Raw genomic sequence first — 18,822 nt, 5'->3', positions numbered from 1 at the left:
CATTGAAGGAAAAAATCGCGTATCCAGAAGAAATGAGGATACAACAATTAGTTTTCTAAAAATATTTATTTCTTACCATGAAGTTTAGATAAGTGAAGGCAACAGAGACATCATGGCTATAATCTTCTAACAGGCACCCCATAATATTTCTAATATTACCCCTGTGTCTTTAAGGGGGATACCTCTGACATCATTTTAGGAAATCCTGGCTTCTGTTAGATCTCGTGACGCAACAGGAAGCCATTTTAACAATCTCAACGACGTAGACCACAGAGCTCCCTGAGGCACGTCCCCCCAGTTTCTCGGAATTTAATCCAAAATCAGGAGTAATGAGCCTCCAAGATTCCCAGATTCCTGCTGACCATGGAGCTGAAACTTCTGGCGATCATGGAGCCCAAACTGCTAGTGACCAAGGCATCCAAACTCCTGCTGATGACCCTCCCGGTGATGCCGCCATTGCTGCCGTTGGCACCCAGGCCGCTGCCCAAGCCTCTGTGGAAAACTTACTCCAAGAGAAAGGTAAGATGTTTTTTTCCTCTAAGAATCTTTGTCAGAAACGGACTATTAGAAGTTTGAACTGTGGTGACCACAAGAAAAAATAAACGGACTACCTGCTATCTTTTGTACAAACGATATAAAATAGTGACTTCGTTGAGAAGGGATCAGTTAATTCCGTTAAAGTAGCTGGGACTCGGATTCTGTTATTTAATGGGTTTGCGCGGCAGTGTATTTGTCACCAGACGAGGTCACCTCTCTAACAAATCTGTCGAACCCAATGGATTTTGCAGTGCAACCGATTGTGCCAGCCCTTGTACAGATATCACTGTGTACTGGCAAAACTCCCACGGCCGTTCCAAGGGTCGTCCCTGGGTCAAGGGTGTTTGTTCTGCAGCCTTGTTCCGTGAGGCCCCAGAGAGGCCGTTTCCCCGTGGCGATCAGAACCCTTCGTGCCGCCCCTCCCAGGCACGCGGCGAGCTAGCCGCCGCCTCGAGGCCACCCTCCAGTACGCTGGGCTGGCGGTGGAGGAGGCGTGGCGAGGTGGGGAGGGGTGGCGCGCGAGGCTCCTACCTGTGGCTACAAAGTCAGCCGGTCGCCTGCATCTCGCCAACGCTGGACGCAGCCTGGTAGCCCGCTCGCCCTCTGGAAACCCTCTGGGCAGAGAGGCGGTCCCAGCGCCAATCAGCGGAGGAGCGGGTGAGTCCGTCGGTCGAAGGGCGCATGATGGGCACCAAAGGGCTTCGTGCTGTGCTACCCTTCCAAGCTGGCCTGGGGTGACGCTAAGGCTTAGGGCCCCTTGGACCCGAGAGAGATTTTCTAGGGAAATGGGATCAAAGACTCGGAGCCGCGCTCTGCCTTTGGGAGCTTAGTGCCCTGCTTGGATAAGGATGGAGTGGTCATTGCCTCCAAACTGCAGCCAGCGGCAATAAACTTGAGAAAGTACCAGCTTAGGCTTGTGCTGAGTTATGCTGCTGGGAGCACGCGATCAGGCACTCTCCATCTAGCTATAATTCTAATTCCAGTTCTAACTCTGGTGAAATGAGGTGGAGCTAGTGAAATGTGTGTGTGTGTGTGTGTGTGTGTGTATGTGTGTGCACACGCGCGTGAGAGAGAGAGAGAATGGTGAAGAGCGGTCCTGTTAATTTAATTCGGTATCAAAGAGTGCTTGCTGCAAAAAAGTGGATGCTTTTCTTGATGATACAACCAGTTCATTGTATAAAGTGAAACTGTGTTAGTCATTCAGTCATGTCTGACTCTTTGCAACCCGATGGGCTATAGCCCGCCAGGCTCCTCTGTCCATTGAATTCTTCAGGCAAGACTACTGGAGTGCATAAGCCATCCCCTTCTCCAGGAGATCTTCCCGACCCAGGGATCGAACCCGGGTCTTCTGCATTGCAGGCGGATTCTTTACTGTCTAAGCCAAATTTTCAGGTAGCAGATCTTTAAAAAAATTCATTAAAACTCATTTCAACTAAGGGTGATTACCTTCTTTGAAATGATTCCAAGTTCTTACATTCTTTCTTTCATAAGAGAGGAGTTGCCAGAAAGCACTGAAATGAACAAAATGCCCTAGTCTTAGTTCTGCTGAGAAATCTAAAAGTTACTACTGATCTGATAAAATCTTGCTTAGCAGCTAGTTCTTCTGTACTTCTGCTACTTCTGTGAATCTGTACTTCTGCTCCCTATCATAAATGTTTGTTGCTTTTATATTAGGCAGTGTACCCAGTTCCAAGATTTTTTAAATTAACTTTTCCCCTTACCTTTACATTTAGTTTTTGTATTTATGAGTTGCATGTGTTTGTATAACTGTATGAAGCAGGAAAAAGAGAGAAATGACTATCACAAATCATCAGTCCCTTTTTTCCCTTTTTCTTTCTCTCTCCCTCTCCCTTCCCTTGCTGTCTCATCCTGGATGTCTCATCTCAGTTCTTGATTTCTCTTGTGCTCCTGTGCTCTTCTGGTAGTTTCTGAAGTCAACCTAAAGGACTGAAACCATAACTAGTGAATGATTTACCTATAAAAGGGTCTCAGACTCACTTGTTTTTGTTTTTTTTGGTTTTTGTTGTTTTTTTTTTTCCTTTTTCTCTATGTTAACTGATAATGTTAAATATTCTTTGTCCCCTCCTTTCCAATTTCTTCTTTTATTGAAGTATAGTTGATATGCAGTACTATATGTTACAAGTGTACAATATAGTGATTGAGAGTTTTAAAGACTATGTTCTGTTTATTATTATAAAATATTGGGTACATTCCCCGTGTTGTACAGTATATTCTTGTAGCTTATTTTTATACCTAATAGTTTGTACCTCTTAATGTGCTACCTCCAAATTTCCCCTTCCCTTTCCCTCTCTCCACTGGTAACCACTACTTTGTTCTGTGTATCTGTTAGTCTGCTTCTTTTTTGTTATATTCACGTGTGTGTTTTTTTAAAAAAGTTCCCATTGCTTTTAAGTGAGATTTAAATAGAAAACTCAGAACTCAATTAATGGTTTACAGAGTATTAGGAACTGTACATTATCTGGAGCTTTTTGTCTAACTTAAAAGTATAAGATTTTATAACTTGATGTATAGCACAGTGTCCTTAGAACATAAGAAAACTTTGTCAGATTTCATATATGTACATGGCTTTATTTCCATTTTTGAGAAAAAATTCCTCAGAAGTAGTGTGGATCCTGAAACCCAAAATGCAAGCTATTACAGATGTATCTCAAATAGAAGTTAAAATAAGATTTAAAAAATGAAGATTAACTTGGAGATTATTCACTTTACAGAAGGTGTATTTTGCTTCAGTCGTGTCCGACTCTGTGCGACCCCATAGATGGCAGCCCACCAGGCTCCCCCGTCCCTGGGATTCTCCAGGCAAGAACACTGGAGTGGGTTGCCATTTCCTTCTCCAGTGCGTGAAAGTTAAAAATGAAAGTGAAGTTGCTCAGTCGGGCCTGACTCTTAGCGACCCCATGGAATTTCAGCCTACCAGGCTCCTCCGTCCATGGGATTTTCCAGGCAAGAGTACTGCAGTGGGGTGCCATTGCCTTCTCCTTATGTGTGTATGAAGTGAAGTGAAAGTTGCTCAATCGTGTCTGACTTGTTTGTGACCCCATGCCAGGCTCCTCTGTCCATGGGATTTTCTAGGGAAGAATCCTGGAATGGCTTGCTATTTCCTCCTCCAGGGGATCTTCCTGACCCAGGAATTGAACCCACATCTCCTGCAGCTGCTGCATTGCCAGGTGGATACTTTACCACTTGAGCCACAAGAGAAGCCCATATTTCGTTGTGTGTGTGTGTGTGTGTAGCTTCCCAGGTGGTGCTAGTGGTTAAAGAACCTGCCTGCCAATGCAGGAGACATAAGACACACAGGTTCGATCCCTGGGTGGGGAAGATCCCCTGGAGGAAGGCATAGAAACCCACTCCAGTATTCTTGCCTGGAGAATCTCATGGACAGAGGAGCCTGGCAGACTATGGCCCATAGGGTCCCAAATCTTTGGACACGACTGAAGCAACTTAGCTCACATGCTCGCAAGATGGCTTTTAGAAATAATCAAGATATATCAAATAAGATGTTTCCAAGCTGTATACACAACATTCCAGTGAGGGTTATTAGCAAGATATCGTATAATTTAACCAGTACTACCAGAAGTGGTCGGTAGAGGGAGCAAGAGGAATTTTTAGTAACTTTCTGTTGGTTTTATTTCTGTTTTCAAGAACTCGAAAAAAAAGAGATGAGTAGCAGCCAGGATGAACCTCCTCATGAACTTGAGAACCAGTTTATATTGCGTCTGCCTGTGGTAAGAAACCCTTGTATCTCAGACCAGTTATCTTCACTGCATAGGTATTAGCTTTGCTTGGATTCTTAAATATTTCTGTTTATTTAAGATAGGCTATAAAACCAAGAACATTTGTTTCCCAGGAGTCGTGTTCTATTGGCAGTTCTATCCCAGCAAGTACTCTTTTAAGCGGTATTTTTTTTCATCCTGCACATGCCACTTATCTTCCTGGTTGAATTCCTGGCAAACGGGTAGGACGATGATGGACTCAGTCACTTATCACCGATGCTAAGAGCTTTGCTCACTGGACAGCCAAGACAGGACTCTTCTAAAATAGACTTCTTTTCTGTCACCTCAAAAGGGGCAGTCGAGTGGTCAGCACTGTCTCCTCAGATTCATCACCATGCGAGGCTGTGGAAGCTCACCTCAACATTGTGTTAGGGTTTCTTCCCCTGTTGATACCTGTGTTCAAGTATTATTTAGTCTAAGAAAGTTATATTAAGGATGGGCTTCAGAAAGGTATTTCCTCACTTGGGGTTAATTAATATACCCTATAATTAGCTGGACATGACTGAGCGACTGAACAACAACAACAACAACAAATATACCCAGTAAACTGCAGCTAAGCCTTCCCTTAGCAACTACCACTGAAGGAACAGTGAAAACCAGGAATGTACAGCTAGGAGAAGGCGTTATCTGTAGCTACTGAGAGACAACAGTGAGATTAGAGTCAACTTCTTCCTAACTTGACTTCACAGTGCACAGTATCACATGGTACATGGCACTCTTCCTAAAGTTTGAGAAGTTTAAGGTTTTATTTAAAGGAGGACTGTCTCTGACATATCTTTCTATTAGCTGCTAAGTTGATGGTTGATCCTTCTGATTTTTCAATTTACCTCCTTTTTAGGAACATGCTTCCACTGTCAGAAAGATGGTGCATTCTGGAAGTTCCTCCATGAATAATAAACTAAAAATTGACTTATTTTGTAAGTAGTTAATATCCATTCACCATACATTGAATAGTAATTCATTAAGGGATTGCTGTGTGTCAGGCATAGTATTAGATGCCAAGGATGTGGCAAAGAATACAATGTGGTCTCTGCCTTGATGAACTCAAAGAGAGGCTTCAGTCACTCCCATCTCTTCTTTTTAAGAGGAAAGAAAATAGAACTTGCATAAAACTCGAGGTAATTATCATGGTGTGTATAAGAAAGAACTTGGAGGTCAACTGTGGGATTTACATACTGGTGATTGTCTTCTAGATGCAAGTTTTTCTGACTGTCTAGGGGAATAACAAGTGAATTTACTATTTTTTGTTCACAAAAGTGATGTATCTTTATAGTATTTATTAGATTTTTAAATATGGAAAGGTATATGAAGAATAAAATTTTAAATGGCCCATAATCCCAGCACTCAGGTAGTGTATTGTTTCTCTCTCTCTCTGGCTATTGTATAGAATTTTACCTTTGTGACTTTAACTAGAGATTATAACTTGAGACTTACTAGTACTATTCTAGAATCAACCCTTCCCTTTGAAAACACCCACGTTCAGTGACATGATCAAGTGCTCCTAATGGTGTCCAAATGAATGGGTTTGAACGAATGGAGTTGGTCTTTCAAGATGAGAATGAAGATTTACTGCTTCATTCACTTTTAGTTCACAACCATTACCAAGAAACTTATCTACTTTTGATTGAGTGACATAAAACTGGAAAAAAAAAAAGAGCTCCATATACTCCATTTTCTTTGCTCTGGGAAGTTGCTGGTTGTGTACCCAGTTCTAGCATTATGAGAAATAATATTTCAATGAAAGACTCATCTGTCTCACATAAGTCTTCATTATTCAAACCATCAGTTTTAAGAGTACATTGGGAAGATGTGAACCTTAATTTTTTCTACTTTTCTTTAGCTGACGCACGTCATGCAGTTGTTGAGGTAGACAATGTCTCACTAGCTGCTAAGCTGGTTGATTTGCCTTGTGTTATTGGAAGCCTAAAAACTCTGGATAGACAAAGTTTTTATAAAACGGCAGATGTTTCCCAGGTATGGACAAGCTTTCTTAATCTATTCACCCTCATATCCTTTTAGGATTTCCTTTCTTCCTCCTTTTCTTTCTTTCTTTCAATTCTCCTTTCACCTGTTTGTCATTTCTAATTTCCAGCTCAATTGCACAGGAATACAATGTCATGTGCTAGTTTGGTGTTTGATCCATCACTTTTCACTACTTAATTTTATCCATATAGCTTTTAGAGCCTCCTGTTTGCCATTTATCATTATTTGAAAAATATGAACATCTGGGATCTTCGTCTGAACTTCCTGCTAACTCGGGAGGTTTACACTGGTTCTTGTTCATCATCTCTACTGTTGATTTTTTTATTTTCTTTCTAAATCAGAATGCTAAGATATATCTTTTTTTTCAGCCGTATTCCTTCTGCAGTGGTAAGCACTTGAGCAAAAAACAAAACAAAACAAAAACCCCTCAGCGTCCATATGCAGTGCTGCTGAGATAGAGAGGGAATGAATATGAGAGTATGTAATACTTGGTTTTCTGGAAATGCCAAGTATCATTCTCCTTCTGTGCCCCAGGATTTCTGGTGGTAAGAATGATCATGATCTATTACTAACTGAAGATTTGTGGCCATGGTCAGCTTCTTTGTCTTTGTCAAATGTAGATGCTTGTGTGCACTGCTGATGCTGATATTCACCCTTCTCCTGAAGAACCAGTAACCTCTACTGATCCTAAAGCAATCAGGAAAGCTGAAAAGCAAAGAAAGAAAAAATATACCTGGAAGCATGGCAGTAAGTCAACAACAGTCCCTTGCTCATTCTGGCTAACTATATTTATCTGCTGAGTTCTGATTACTTGTGAGCCAAGGATCTGTTGTCGCACTTAGGTATTTGGTTCAGGAGGCATCTAGACACTCTTAAAAGAACAAGTCGTGTCATGAGTCTGTAGCTTATAGTGTGAGCTTTCTCTGTCCAATTCAGATAAATATGTGACTACCATCAATCATACATACATTTCACCATGTTGAATTTATTTCAGTTACTCCACCACTTAGGAATATCAGAAAGAGAAGGTTCCGCAAAACAATAAAAAAGGTTTGTGGCATGCAATTTCTGTGTCTTCTGGGTGGATTGGGAGAGGATTATGTGGGGGAGGAGGGAGACAGTCAGTTGGATGTTCATTTGTTCACTCATTTATATGTCCAGTAAACATTTATTGAGTGTGAGCAACATGCCAGGCACTGTGTGCTAACAAATGGAAATATGTAATGAACAAAAACAGACTTGACTCTTGAAGTTATAGGCTAGTGTTTAGGAATCTAGGTGTGTCATGAATTTGAAACTTCTGCTAACGCTTTCAAACATTTCCAGCTTCAAAATCTTATTTTAAAGTGAACCCAGCCAGAACCTGAGGATTGGGAAATGTGGTTGTATTCCTAACCTTACCTCAGATTTGTAGAACCCTGGAAAAACTACAAGAGTACTATGCCTTGGCTTCTTTTTTAATTAAATTTTTTATTTTGAAATAATTGTAGATTCACATGCAGTTGCAAGCAATAAAAAAGATACACCATGTACCCTTGACCTAGTTTTTACCATTGTAACTTTTTGCAAAACTGTAGTACAATATCACAAACAAGAAATTGACATTATCACTATTCACTAATCTTTTTCAAGTTGCTCCAGTTTTACTTGTACTCCTCTGTATGTGTGTGCATGTGTTTGTTGTTGTTGTTTAGTCACTAAGGCATGTCTGACTCTTTGCAACCCGATGGACTGTAGCCTGCCAGGCTTCTCTGTCCATGGGATTTCCCAGGCAAGAATACTGGAGTGGGTTGTTGTTTCATTTTCCAGAGGATCTTCCCGATCCAGGGATTGAACCCATGTCTCCTGCATTGACAGGCAGATGCTTTACTGCTGAGCCACCAGGGAAGTCCTTGCATGTGTTTAGTTCTATGCAGTTATCCCATGTGTATGTTTGTGTATCTACCTACACTGTCAAGATACTAAACAGTATCGTCACTACCAGGATCCCTCATCTTGCCCTTGAAAGCTACACCCACCTCCCTCCAACCCCCACCACCAGGCTCTAACCCCCGCTAATCACTAATATGTTCTCCATCTCTATAATTTTGTCATTTTGAAAATGTCATATAAGTAGAATCATACAAAGTATAACATTTGAAACTGGCTTTTTTTCCACTCAGATTAATTCCCTTAAGGTCCATGCAGACTGTTGCATGTATGAAAAGTTCCTTCCTTTTTATTGCTGAGTGGTAGGCTGTGTTATGAATGTACCATAGTTTGCTTAATTGTTCGCTCATAGAGGAACATCTGGGTTGTTTACAGTTTTTGATTGTTATAAATAAAGCTGCCAGCAGATTTTTGTGTGAACATAAGTATTCATTTCTTTGGCATAAATACCCAAGAGTACAATTACTGGATATGTTGCATATTTAGTTTTATAAGAAACTACCCATAGCATTTTCCAGAGTGGCTGCACCATTTTACATTAGCACCAGCAATGTTCACACAATCCAATTCTCCATTTTCACCAGCATTAGGTGTTGTCGCTAGTTTTCAGTTTTAGTCATTCTGATATTGTGTAGTGATCTCACTGTGGTATTTACTTTTCCCTCATGGCTAATGATGTTGAGCATCTTCTCAGGTGCTTGTTTTCCATCTGTATGTCCATTTCAATGAAGTGTCTGTTCATGCCTTTAGTCCATTTTCTAAATGGATTGTTTTTATTGTTGAGTTTTGAGAAGTTCTTTTTTATATTCTAAATACTAGTTTTCTGTCAGATATGTGGTTTGCAAATATTTTCTCCCAGTCTGTAACTTGTCTTTTCAACTTCTTCACAGGGTCTTTCAAAGAGCTAAAGATTTTTGTTTGATGAAGTCCAATTTATTGATTTTGTTTTCTTTTAAGGATCTTGTTTTTCATGTCAATTATAAGAACTATTTGTCTAGCCCGATCCTGAAGATTTCTCCTAGGCGGATTCATTTTGATATTTGGCAAATCTAATACAGTTATGTAAAGTTTAAAAATAAAATAAAATTAAAAAAAAAAAAAAGTTTTACATTTAAGTTTGCAATCTATTTTTGTGTTAATTTTTGTACTTGAAGGTTAGTTCAAGATTCTTCCTTTTTTTTCTTTGCATGTCCAAAATCTGCAGCACCATTTGTTAAAAAGGCTGCCCTTTGTCCATTGTATTGCTTCTGCACCTTTGTCAAAAATAAGTTGGGCAAAAAAAAAAAATAAGTTGGGCATATTTGTGTGAGTTTTTTTCCTGGGTTCCCTATTCTGTTCAACTGATCTGTGTGTTGATCACCAATTCCACAATGTAGCTTTGTAATAAGTCTTGGAATCAGGAAGATTTATTTTATTTTATTTTTTATTCAAGATTATTATAGCCATTCTAGAGTCTGTACCTTTCCATATACATTTTAGAATAAGTTTGTCATGTATTACATAAAACGTTGTTGGAATTTTGATAGGAATTGCATTAAAGCTATAGATCAATTGGGGAAGAATTGATAGTTTTACTATGTTTAATCTATGAACACAGTTGCTTTGGCTTTATACTGTTAGTCTAGAGCATTTATTGAGTGTCTACTAAATAGAAAACTATGTTAAGAATGGGTCTAGAACTCTTTAAACTTTAGTAAGATAGAACAACTTCATTGTTTACTGTCTTCTCGTTCATAGGTTGCTGATTTCAAACAAATTGAAGAAATGGACCTTTCTGAGGTAGACAAATCATAATATAACCTTATTGTTTACCTAGAGTGGATTTTATTTTGCAGCTTTTAACAAACCCAAAAAATTATCAAGTTTACTTTTGAGCCTTCCTTCTCACCTGTAACCCCCACTCCCATACACATAGACTGAATTTGATTCACTGAAAAATGAAGAATTCATTGTTTAATGTTTGACAGCTCCTAGAGCAGAAGATGCAATTTGATCAGTAGTCTTGGTATCTTAATCTGCTTCTTTTCTGTGATATTTATTTTAAAAAATTTTCTTGGAAGCCAGAGTTCACTTTTACCAGCAGTTTTTTTGGAATTGCTTATTCCCCCTCAAAGTTCTAATTTCTATTTGTGGCACGATGATTGGTTGCCATGGAGATAATTGTCTAAAACTGGATTTAAGTGAGAATGTGTATAAAAACAGGCTAGGGTCCTGTTTTTATAGGAAACTCTCTAATAAAGATGTGGGAAAGTAGAATCTGGGAATTTGGGTCTTTACACAAAATTATGTCTAAGTAGCAAAAAATCGTAGTTTTTTGCTAGTAAGGGTCAATGCAAATAATTAATAACTGCAACTTAAGGGTGGTACTTCTGAGAGAGCCTTTAGAGTTGCAGATTGAAAAGATTAAATGTCTCAAGTAATTGATTGGGAAAAATAAGCTTGCTGTACAAAAATATAGACCCCGATCAAAGTTTCCTTCATAAACAGCATTGTTTAAAGTAGAAATTTGATTGGATGTATCTTAAGCCTAAATTTTTTAATTCCTTCATATGTAGGAAAAGGCCATTCCTGCAAAACACAGGGTGTTAAATGACATTATTGGTATTCCTTTTTTCCCTACTGTGGTTCAGCACGTTGAATCTCCTGAGGTGGAAAAGGAAGTGAAAAGACTGCTGTGTTCAGATGCCGAAGCTGTCAAGGCCCGTATCCTTTTATACTAAATATTTTCTGTGCAGTTTGTTCCACCTCAAATGCACTTGGTGACAAGCCCTCATTTCTGGTATTTGTGTGCTGACGTTAATGTATAGAACTTAGAATTTGGGGTAATGTTACTTTCTAGCTAGGAACAGTACATTCATATAATAGAAATAATCTACTTGTGTAATTCAATATAAAACATTTATCCATACTAGGAATCCAGCTACAAATGGCCTGAAGTTGGACTAAATTAAATAGCACTTTCAGATAGAGAGCCTTTTCCCTTTCAACATTGCCTTCTTTCTTTCTGCCTTTTCCTTGACTTCCTCTGCTTTTAGGGTGGGAGGTCATTGCTGACGATGAAACCAAGGAAATAGAAAGTCAAGGCTCCATTCCTAGCTATGCAATAGCCTCAGGAAGGAGCAGCTATAAGCGGTGTCATACCTTACCAGGTGTGCTAATAAAGGCCAAGCAGAAGATTCAGAGAGAGCAAGTGTTGACTGTGTGTAGGCCCATTCTCCACAGACTCACAGGCCAATCACAAAGAAATGATCCCTTTGCCCTTCTTGCCTCTTATTGGTCCCTCAAGTTAAGGGGTTTTATATTGGGGTTCTAATATCCCATCCATCACTGCTATTCTAAAATTCCTATGGGCCCTTGGTTGTCTAAATATTTTGATCATTGAATACATGAATGAATCTTACACTGTTTCGTATTTTCTGTCCTTGTTTTATAAAGGGAATCATCTTCCTGTGAGAAAAATTATTTATGAAATTCATTGGTTGCCCAGTAAACTTGAGGGGGAGTATAATTGCAGCTGGAGTGGGAGTCATTTGAAAAGCTTCAAATGTTTTCACCTTCCTCTTTTTTAAAACCCTTAGAATATTATGTGCTTCAGGAGATGCGCAATGATTCTAGCAATAACACTGAGGAGGATGATAAAGAGGAGGAGGAGGACTATGATGATGAAGAGGAGGAAGATTGTTATGACGAGGATATGGAAAGGGAGCTACGAACCAAGTTGATTGAATATGACCAGTATGAGGCAAAGGAGGGAACCAGCTCAATGGGTAAGTTAGAGGGAAAAACAAAAGGGTGGGCCAGAGTGAGTGCCAGTACTAAAGACTGACTTTGAACTTGCATTAGATGCAAAGTTAAGTTTGAGAAATTATTGCTCAAATATGTACTGGAGTTTTAGTTGATTTGGACCTTGGTCCACTAGTTTAGGCCTTGTTTAATAGATACCTGAGGTTTTTGTCTCTCTGTGTTAGTCATGGAAATTCAGAAGTACACTCAATACGCAGAGAAAATGCTCCATGAGATTCAGCACAGGGCACAAAGACAGAAGGATCTCATCAAGAAAGTGGAAAACCTGACACTCAAGGTAAATTCTTGTTGGCTGGTATAAAGATATCTAGATATCTTACTTTCAAAATCCCATCTCTGTGTTTTCCACTCATCTCATCTCTGCACAGCATTCTAGTTCATTCATGAACCTGAGCAACCGCTTTAGAAATCCCTAATAAAAGATAGCCATATTTTGTTTTACCTGAGTAATTTTGTTCATCCTATATAAGCATTTGGGGGAAGGGACCAGCAGACTTGAAATAATAATTGCCAATATGAAACATTTAACAATGTGAAAGGCATACACAGAGCTAAGCATTTTACATGTGTTACTACATTTCATCCTGACATCCCTGAAATACAGGTACTGTCACTATTCCCATTTTATAGATAAGAAATTGAAATTCAAAGGTCAGTAATTTGCCAGGGACCACAGTAAGTGGTAGAGCATAGATTGAATTCTATTCCTCTGTATCAAAATGTATTCATTGCAATGAAAGAGAATTAGTTAATTTTTAAATTTCATGATGCCTGCTTGAATAAGAATTAATATCGTGCTTGAGTTTTATTAATACAAATTAATGCATATATTACTAATACACATTTCAGCAAAAGGAAAATGTATGTCTAGGCCATGTTTCTTCCCCTTTTATAGTGAGGGAAATTCTGAAGCATTTGGGGAATTTCTTGCCAGATTGTTTTTCTGTAGAGCTTTTCTCATTGAAGGGGAGAAACTTGATACAGAACTGTACTTATTCAGAGTGTTGTCCTTCAGAATAACCAAGTGAGATAATAGATGTGGACATACTCTGAAAGATACAGATATCGTGATTACTATTGCATGCAGTATTAGTTAAGAATGATAATATTCTGTCCGAGTGCAGGGGAATGAAAGAGTCAGCAACTAATTCCAGGCCAGCTTTTTAAATGGTTCACCACAGTCAAAGGATTTGTGCTAAGCTAGAGAAAGGTAAAATGGAGGCATTCCAACTGTTTGTTTTAGGGCAAGAAAAAAACTGCTTTGTAGGGTCAAAAAATCAAATCAAATGTCCCTGTAGTTGGAGAGCATAGTTTTTAAGCTCTAAATCCTTTTTAAATTTTTTTTATTGAAGTATAGTCGATTTACAGTGTTGTGCCAGTCTCTGTTTCACAAAGTGATTCAGTTACACACATAAAGACAGTCTTTTTCTAAATCCTTTTTAAAAGCCTTTTGTTACAACAGTTTTTTTTTTTAATTTATCAAATTATTTGCCAAACTCTTTGTCTCTCTTGGTTCTCTTTTCCTTTGAGACTCAGCATTCATCATTTATATGATTTGCTTTCCAGAATCATTTACACTCTGTGCTGGAGCAGCTTAAGTTACAGAAAGAAGAAAAAACTGAGCAGGTGAGAAGTGTGTTTTCACATCAACCAGAAAATTATTTGTTTGATACAATAAATTATTTGATAGAAGGAATCCCCCAATCTCATTTCTGGCTGTTCTTTTCATAGGAATAGTAGTGGCCCAAATCTTCTAAATGAGGGTAGCAGGTTGAAACAAAGTCTTTGTGAAAATTCACTCATTCAGCAGGTATTAAATGCCTATTAAGTGAAAAGCACTGGATGTACACACAGTGTTGAATAAGACAGATACAATACTTGTCCTAATGGAACGAACAGTCTAGCAGGGAAGATCAACAGTAAACAAATTATAATACAAATATAAAGGTGCAAATAATAAAGGAGAGCTATGAAGGAGAGTCCGGGGTGTGCTTTGAATAAAGAGAGTCCTGAATTAAATTGGGAGGGGGGATCATAATCAGCCTTTCTGAGGAAGTGATATTTAAGCTGACCTGAAGGGTAAGTCCAAGCAAAAAGGATATGAAGAGCTTCTTGGGTGGAGCATATGCCAGGTCCCACACTGGGAAAGAGCTTGGTCTCTTTGAGGACCTCAAGTATTTAAAGCAAGGAAGTGACTCAACGTGAGGTTGGTGAAGTATGCAGAGGCCATATTGTATGGTCCCTTGCAGGCCATGATAAGGAGGATGGGTTTTAGTCTTAAGAATGCAATGGGAAACCTTGGAGAGTTTAAAGCAGGAAAGTGACATTTAATTTAAAAGTTTTAAAGATCCCTTTGATTATTGATATCTGGAGAATGGATTGTGGGAGGACAGGACTAGAAGCTGAGAGGGCAGTTAGGAGGCTGTGTTGTAGTCTAACAAAAGATGATGGTAACTTGAAATAAGGAGGTGGAAATGGAGATAGAATAAATATTTTCTCTTTTTTTACTGAAGTATAGTTAACTTACTATGTTGTGTCAGTTTCAAGTGTACAGCAAAGTGATTCAGTTATATTTGTGTGTATGTGTGTGTGTATATATATGTGTGTGTGTGTGTGTGTGTGTATCCATCCATCCATCATGTGCTCAGTTGTGTCTGACTCTTTGTGACCCCGTGGACTGTAGCTTGCCAGGTTCCTCTGTCCATGGATTTCCCAGGCAAGAATACTGGAGTGGCTTGCCATTTCCTGCTGCATGGGATCTTCTCGACCCAGGGATTGAACCTGAGTCTCCTGAGTCTCCCACATTGCAGGTGGGCTCTACCACTGGAGCCATCTCTTTCCAGACTCTTTTCCATTATTGGTTATTACAGGATACTGAGTATAGTTCCCTGTGCTATACAATTGGTCCTTGTTGTTTATCTAGTTTATACATAGTAATATGTATATGGGGTTCCCTGATGGTTCAGTGTTAAAGAATCCACCTGCCAAACAGGAGATGTGAGTTTGATTCTTGCCTGGGAAGTCCCATGGACATTGCAAAAGTCAGACACGACTTAGCTACTAAACAGCAACAAACACGTATATGTTAATCCCAAACTCCTAATTAATCCCTCCCCACTCTTTCTCCTTTGGTAACCATAAATTTGCTTTTATGTCTGTGGGTCTATTTTGTTTTGTATATAAGTTCATTTGTACCATTTTTTAGATTCCACATACAAGTGATATGATATTTGTCTTTCTCTGACTTAATACTTCACTTAATAGGATAGTCTCTAGATCCATCCATGTTGCTGAAAATGGCATTATTTCATTCAGAAAGAATATATATATTTTTAAATGCAATAAGATGTTTTATAACTGTTTATTGGGATATAAATTCATGTGCCATACAATTCACCCATTTAAACTGTACAATTCAGTGACTTTTAGTATGTTCACAGAATTGTGCATTCATCACCACAATCAATTTTACATTTTCATCACCCCCAAAAGAAACTTGTACCCATTAGCAGTCACTTCCCATGTCTTCTGACCCTCCCACACACTCCATACCCATCCCCACCCCCCAGCTCTAGGTAACCACTAATCTTCTTTCTACTAGCCTACTTTGCCTATTCTGATTATTTCATATAAAAGGAAATATAAAATACATGGTCTTTGTGTTTGGCTTCTTTCACTTGGCATAATGTTTTCAAAGTTAACCATGTTGTGGAATATGTCAGTACTAGATTCTATATTATGGCTGAATAATATTCCATTGTACAGATATACAACATTTTGCTTATCCATCAGTTGACACTTGGGTTGTTTCCACCTTTTGGTTATCACGAATAATGCTGCTGTGAACATTTATATATGAGAGAATATATTTTAAAGTTAGAATTGATGGGACTCAGGTCAGTTTCTGGGCATTGAAGGAGAAGGGAGCGTTAAGGGCATAGGCTTGATTTCTAACTTGAAAGACCATTATTTAAAGCCCCCAGAGAGTGAGCAGAGAGAAGAGAGCAGTGTGGGATTAGTGAAGGTCAAGCAGCTGTACAGAAATGTATGCTGGTTAAGAATAGGATAATGGTTTTAAAGAGACTGGTGGTCTTATTATGAGGATGGACTTAGCATGGGGCTCTTTTTAGTTATTTATTTTGGCTGCCCCATTCAGATTGGGGAATCTTAGTTCTCTGACCAGGCAATGAACCTCAGCAGTGAAAGTGCAGAGTCCTAACCACTGGACCACCAGGGAATTCCCTAGTATGGGGCTCTTAAGGTAGTGATGCCATTCCCCCATGTCCATCCCCATACCAACAAGGTCAGGAGAATTCCCACGTTCTGTATATGCCCTTCCCCTCGGCACATCACTCACCCAAGTACTGCTTATATACAACCATGTGAACAGTTAATGCCACGATTGCTTCAACACCCACTAAACATCTTCATTTTCCTCCATATAAGTAGTTAATATTGGGGAAGTGCTATTTTCAACATAGAACTATTGCTGTACTCTATTCACTTAGAGTCCTTTGTGTGCTGTGTGCTGAGTCGCTCAGTCATGTCTGACTCTTTGCGACCCCATGGCCTGTAGCCCACCAGGCTCCTCTGTCCATAGCGATTCTCCAGGCCAGAACACTGGAGTGGGTAGCCTTTCCCTTCTCCAGGGGATCGTCCCAACCCAGGGATCAAATCCAGGTCTCCCACATGGCAGGTGGATTCTTTACAAGCTGAGCCACCAGGGAAGCCCTTTATGTTAGCTCATTTATTCAACACAGATTCATTGCGTGCCTACTTAAAGCTAGGTTCTGCAGGGAACTACAAAATGCTTATGACACAATCTCTGCCTCCAGTTGGGGAGACATCCATGAGAGGGATAGGAATTTAAAGGAATGAGAACTCACTTTTCTCCATGGAGATTAGAGAAAACTTCATAGAGAAATGGTGTTTAGGGCCTTAAGAGGTGGGTAGGGTTTTAATAAGCTTCCCAGGTGGCCCAGTGGTAAAGAATCTGCCTGCCAATGCAAAAGAGACTGGGTTTCGATCCCTGGGTCGGGAAGATTCCCTGGAGCACAAAATGGCAACCCACTCCAGTATTCTTGCCAGGAAAATCCCATGGACAGAGGAGCCTTTGTGTCCATGCGGTCATAAAGAGTCGGACACGACTGAGCAACTGAGCACACACAGACACAGGGTTTAATAAAGAGACAGAGAAACAAAGGCATTCTGTATAGAAAGTAGCATGCACAATGGCTCAGAGGTGGTGATGCCAGGCTTAAGAGTTTAGATTTTTGGTGTAGTTCATAATAAACCTTAAAAGCTTTTTCACCTGGACAGTAACTCAGGAAAACTTCTGTGCTAGAAGTATATAGGAGAAATTGAGGTAGGAAAAGATTAGAGGAAGATGCAAGTGATGGAATCTGAACTTAAAAGTTGACTGGCACTGTTCTTTTTTAACATTTTAAGACTAAGTAAGATAACCTTCAGTTCAGTTCAGTTCAGTTCAGTTGCTCAGTCGTGTCCGACTCTTTGTGACCGCATGGACACAAAGGCCTCCCTGTCCATCACCATCTCCTGGAGTTCACTCAAACTCACATCCATCAAGTCAGTGATGCCATCCAGCCATCTCATCCTCTGTCGTCCCCTTCTCATCCTGCCCCCAATCCCTCCCAGCATCAGAGTCTTTTCCAATGAGTCAACTCTTTGCATGAGATAACCTTATAAATGCCAAATAACAGTCTTTCCATTTGGTTTACATAAGTAAATTCTAGATCAAGTAATGGAACTTAAGATTTCAGATGAATTTTTCATGTTTTTTCTCCCTCTCCCTACAGCTCAGTTATCTCCAGGAAAAACTGAACTATTTCCTGAAGAAGTGAGGAGAGTCTTCAATCTGGCACCCAGGCCTTCGATTCACCATCCAGACTGAAGTCTAGATAAACTGTGCCTGTTTCTTTTCCTTTCATTGCCTTATGCCAAATCATTTGTATTTGCTTCTCTGAACCTTTTTTTTTTTTTTTTTTTTTGGCTAGTTCTGTAGGACCTGAAGACCCAGCTCAACTATGAGACTTGGCTTCTTTATAAAGTTTTAAGAATTTCTTAAATGCTTCTCTACTATGGTGCCATCAGATAATTTGGCCATGCTTGCCAAAGGCAGACAGTCTTAATCCGAAGGCTATATAGCCAGTCTGCATAGATTTTACTTTTTCTTCTGCTTGTTTCAAATATTTACTGAAACAGAACAAAGTCAAACCATTTCTGCCAAGTGCTAGAACCCACCACAGTGAATTTAAATGCCTTCCTGGCAGCAGTTGATACTAAATTGTGAGGTATCTTTGTTGAGGCATTAGCAGCTGTTTTCCTGCTCAGGGGAAATTTCTTGCTGCCACCATCTTCTTTCCATTGTTAGTATTTTTAGAATTGTGCCTGGTTGTTATTTGGCAGCTATGGGAATAGTTAGAGCAGAGGTGAAATTCTGAGCTGTTATCCTTATGCTGAACCGCTTCATCCTAACCCCCACCAGAAAAGGTTAGGAAAAAACAGATACCTGTGAGTGTTCCCTGGTAGCCTACTGGTTAGGATTCCAGGCTTTTCACTGGTGTGGCCAGGGTTCAGTCCCTCGTCTGGGAACTCCTGCAAGCTACATGACCCAAACCAAAAACAGATGCCTGTGAAAACATCCTTAAAAACCCTGGGCCAGTTCATTTATTTCTAGCTGTATTAAGATTTTCTAGTCTGTGTTTTTTTTTTTTTTCTAGTCTGTGTTTTTAAGCAATAAAATTCTTTAAGTGGA

General features: G+C 39.5%; 1 protein-coding gene across 1 annotated transcript; it reads left to right on the top strand.

Moving 5' to 3' along the window:
• The first annotated feature begins 922 nt into the window (after nt 1-922).
• On the top strand, nt 923-18,822 carry TAF7L (TATA-box binding protein associated factor 7 like). Its single transcript, XM_006051844.4, has 13 exons — nt 923-1,194; nt 4,201-4,283; nt 5,170-5,248; nt 6,172-6,305; nt 6,935-7,061; nt 7,309-7,364; nt 9,981-10,022; nt 10,874-10,946; nt 11,279-11,392; nt 11,822-12,010; nt 12,212-12,324; nt 13,614-13,673; nt 17,864-18,822. The coding sequence occupies exons 2-13, from the start codon at nt 4,218-4,220 to the stop codon at nt 17,906-17,908; spliced, it is 1,098 nt and encodes a 365-aa protein (XP_006051906.1). The 5' UTR covers nt 923-1,194; nt 4,201-4,217; the 3' UTR covers nt 17,909-18,822.

The sequence above is a fragment of the Bubalus bubalis genome, chromosome X (assembly GCF_019923935.1).
Source record: "Bubalus bubalis isolate 160015118507 breed Murrah chromosome X, NDDB_SH_1, whole genome shotgun sequence".
Lineage (NCBI taxonomy): Eukaryota > Metazoa > Chordata > Mammalia > Artiodactyla > Bovidae > Bubalus > Bubalus bubalis.
Note: the sequence above shows the minus strand (reverse complement) of the source record. Positions and strands in the feature narration are given on the sequence as shown.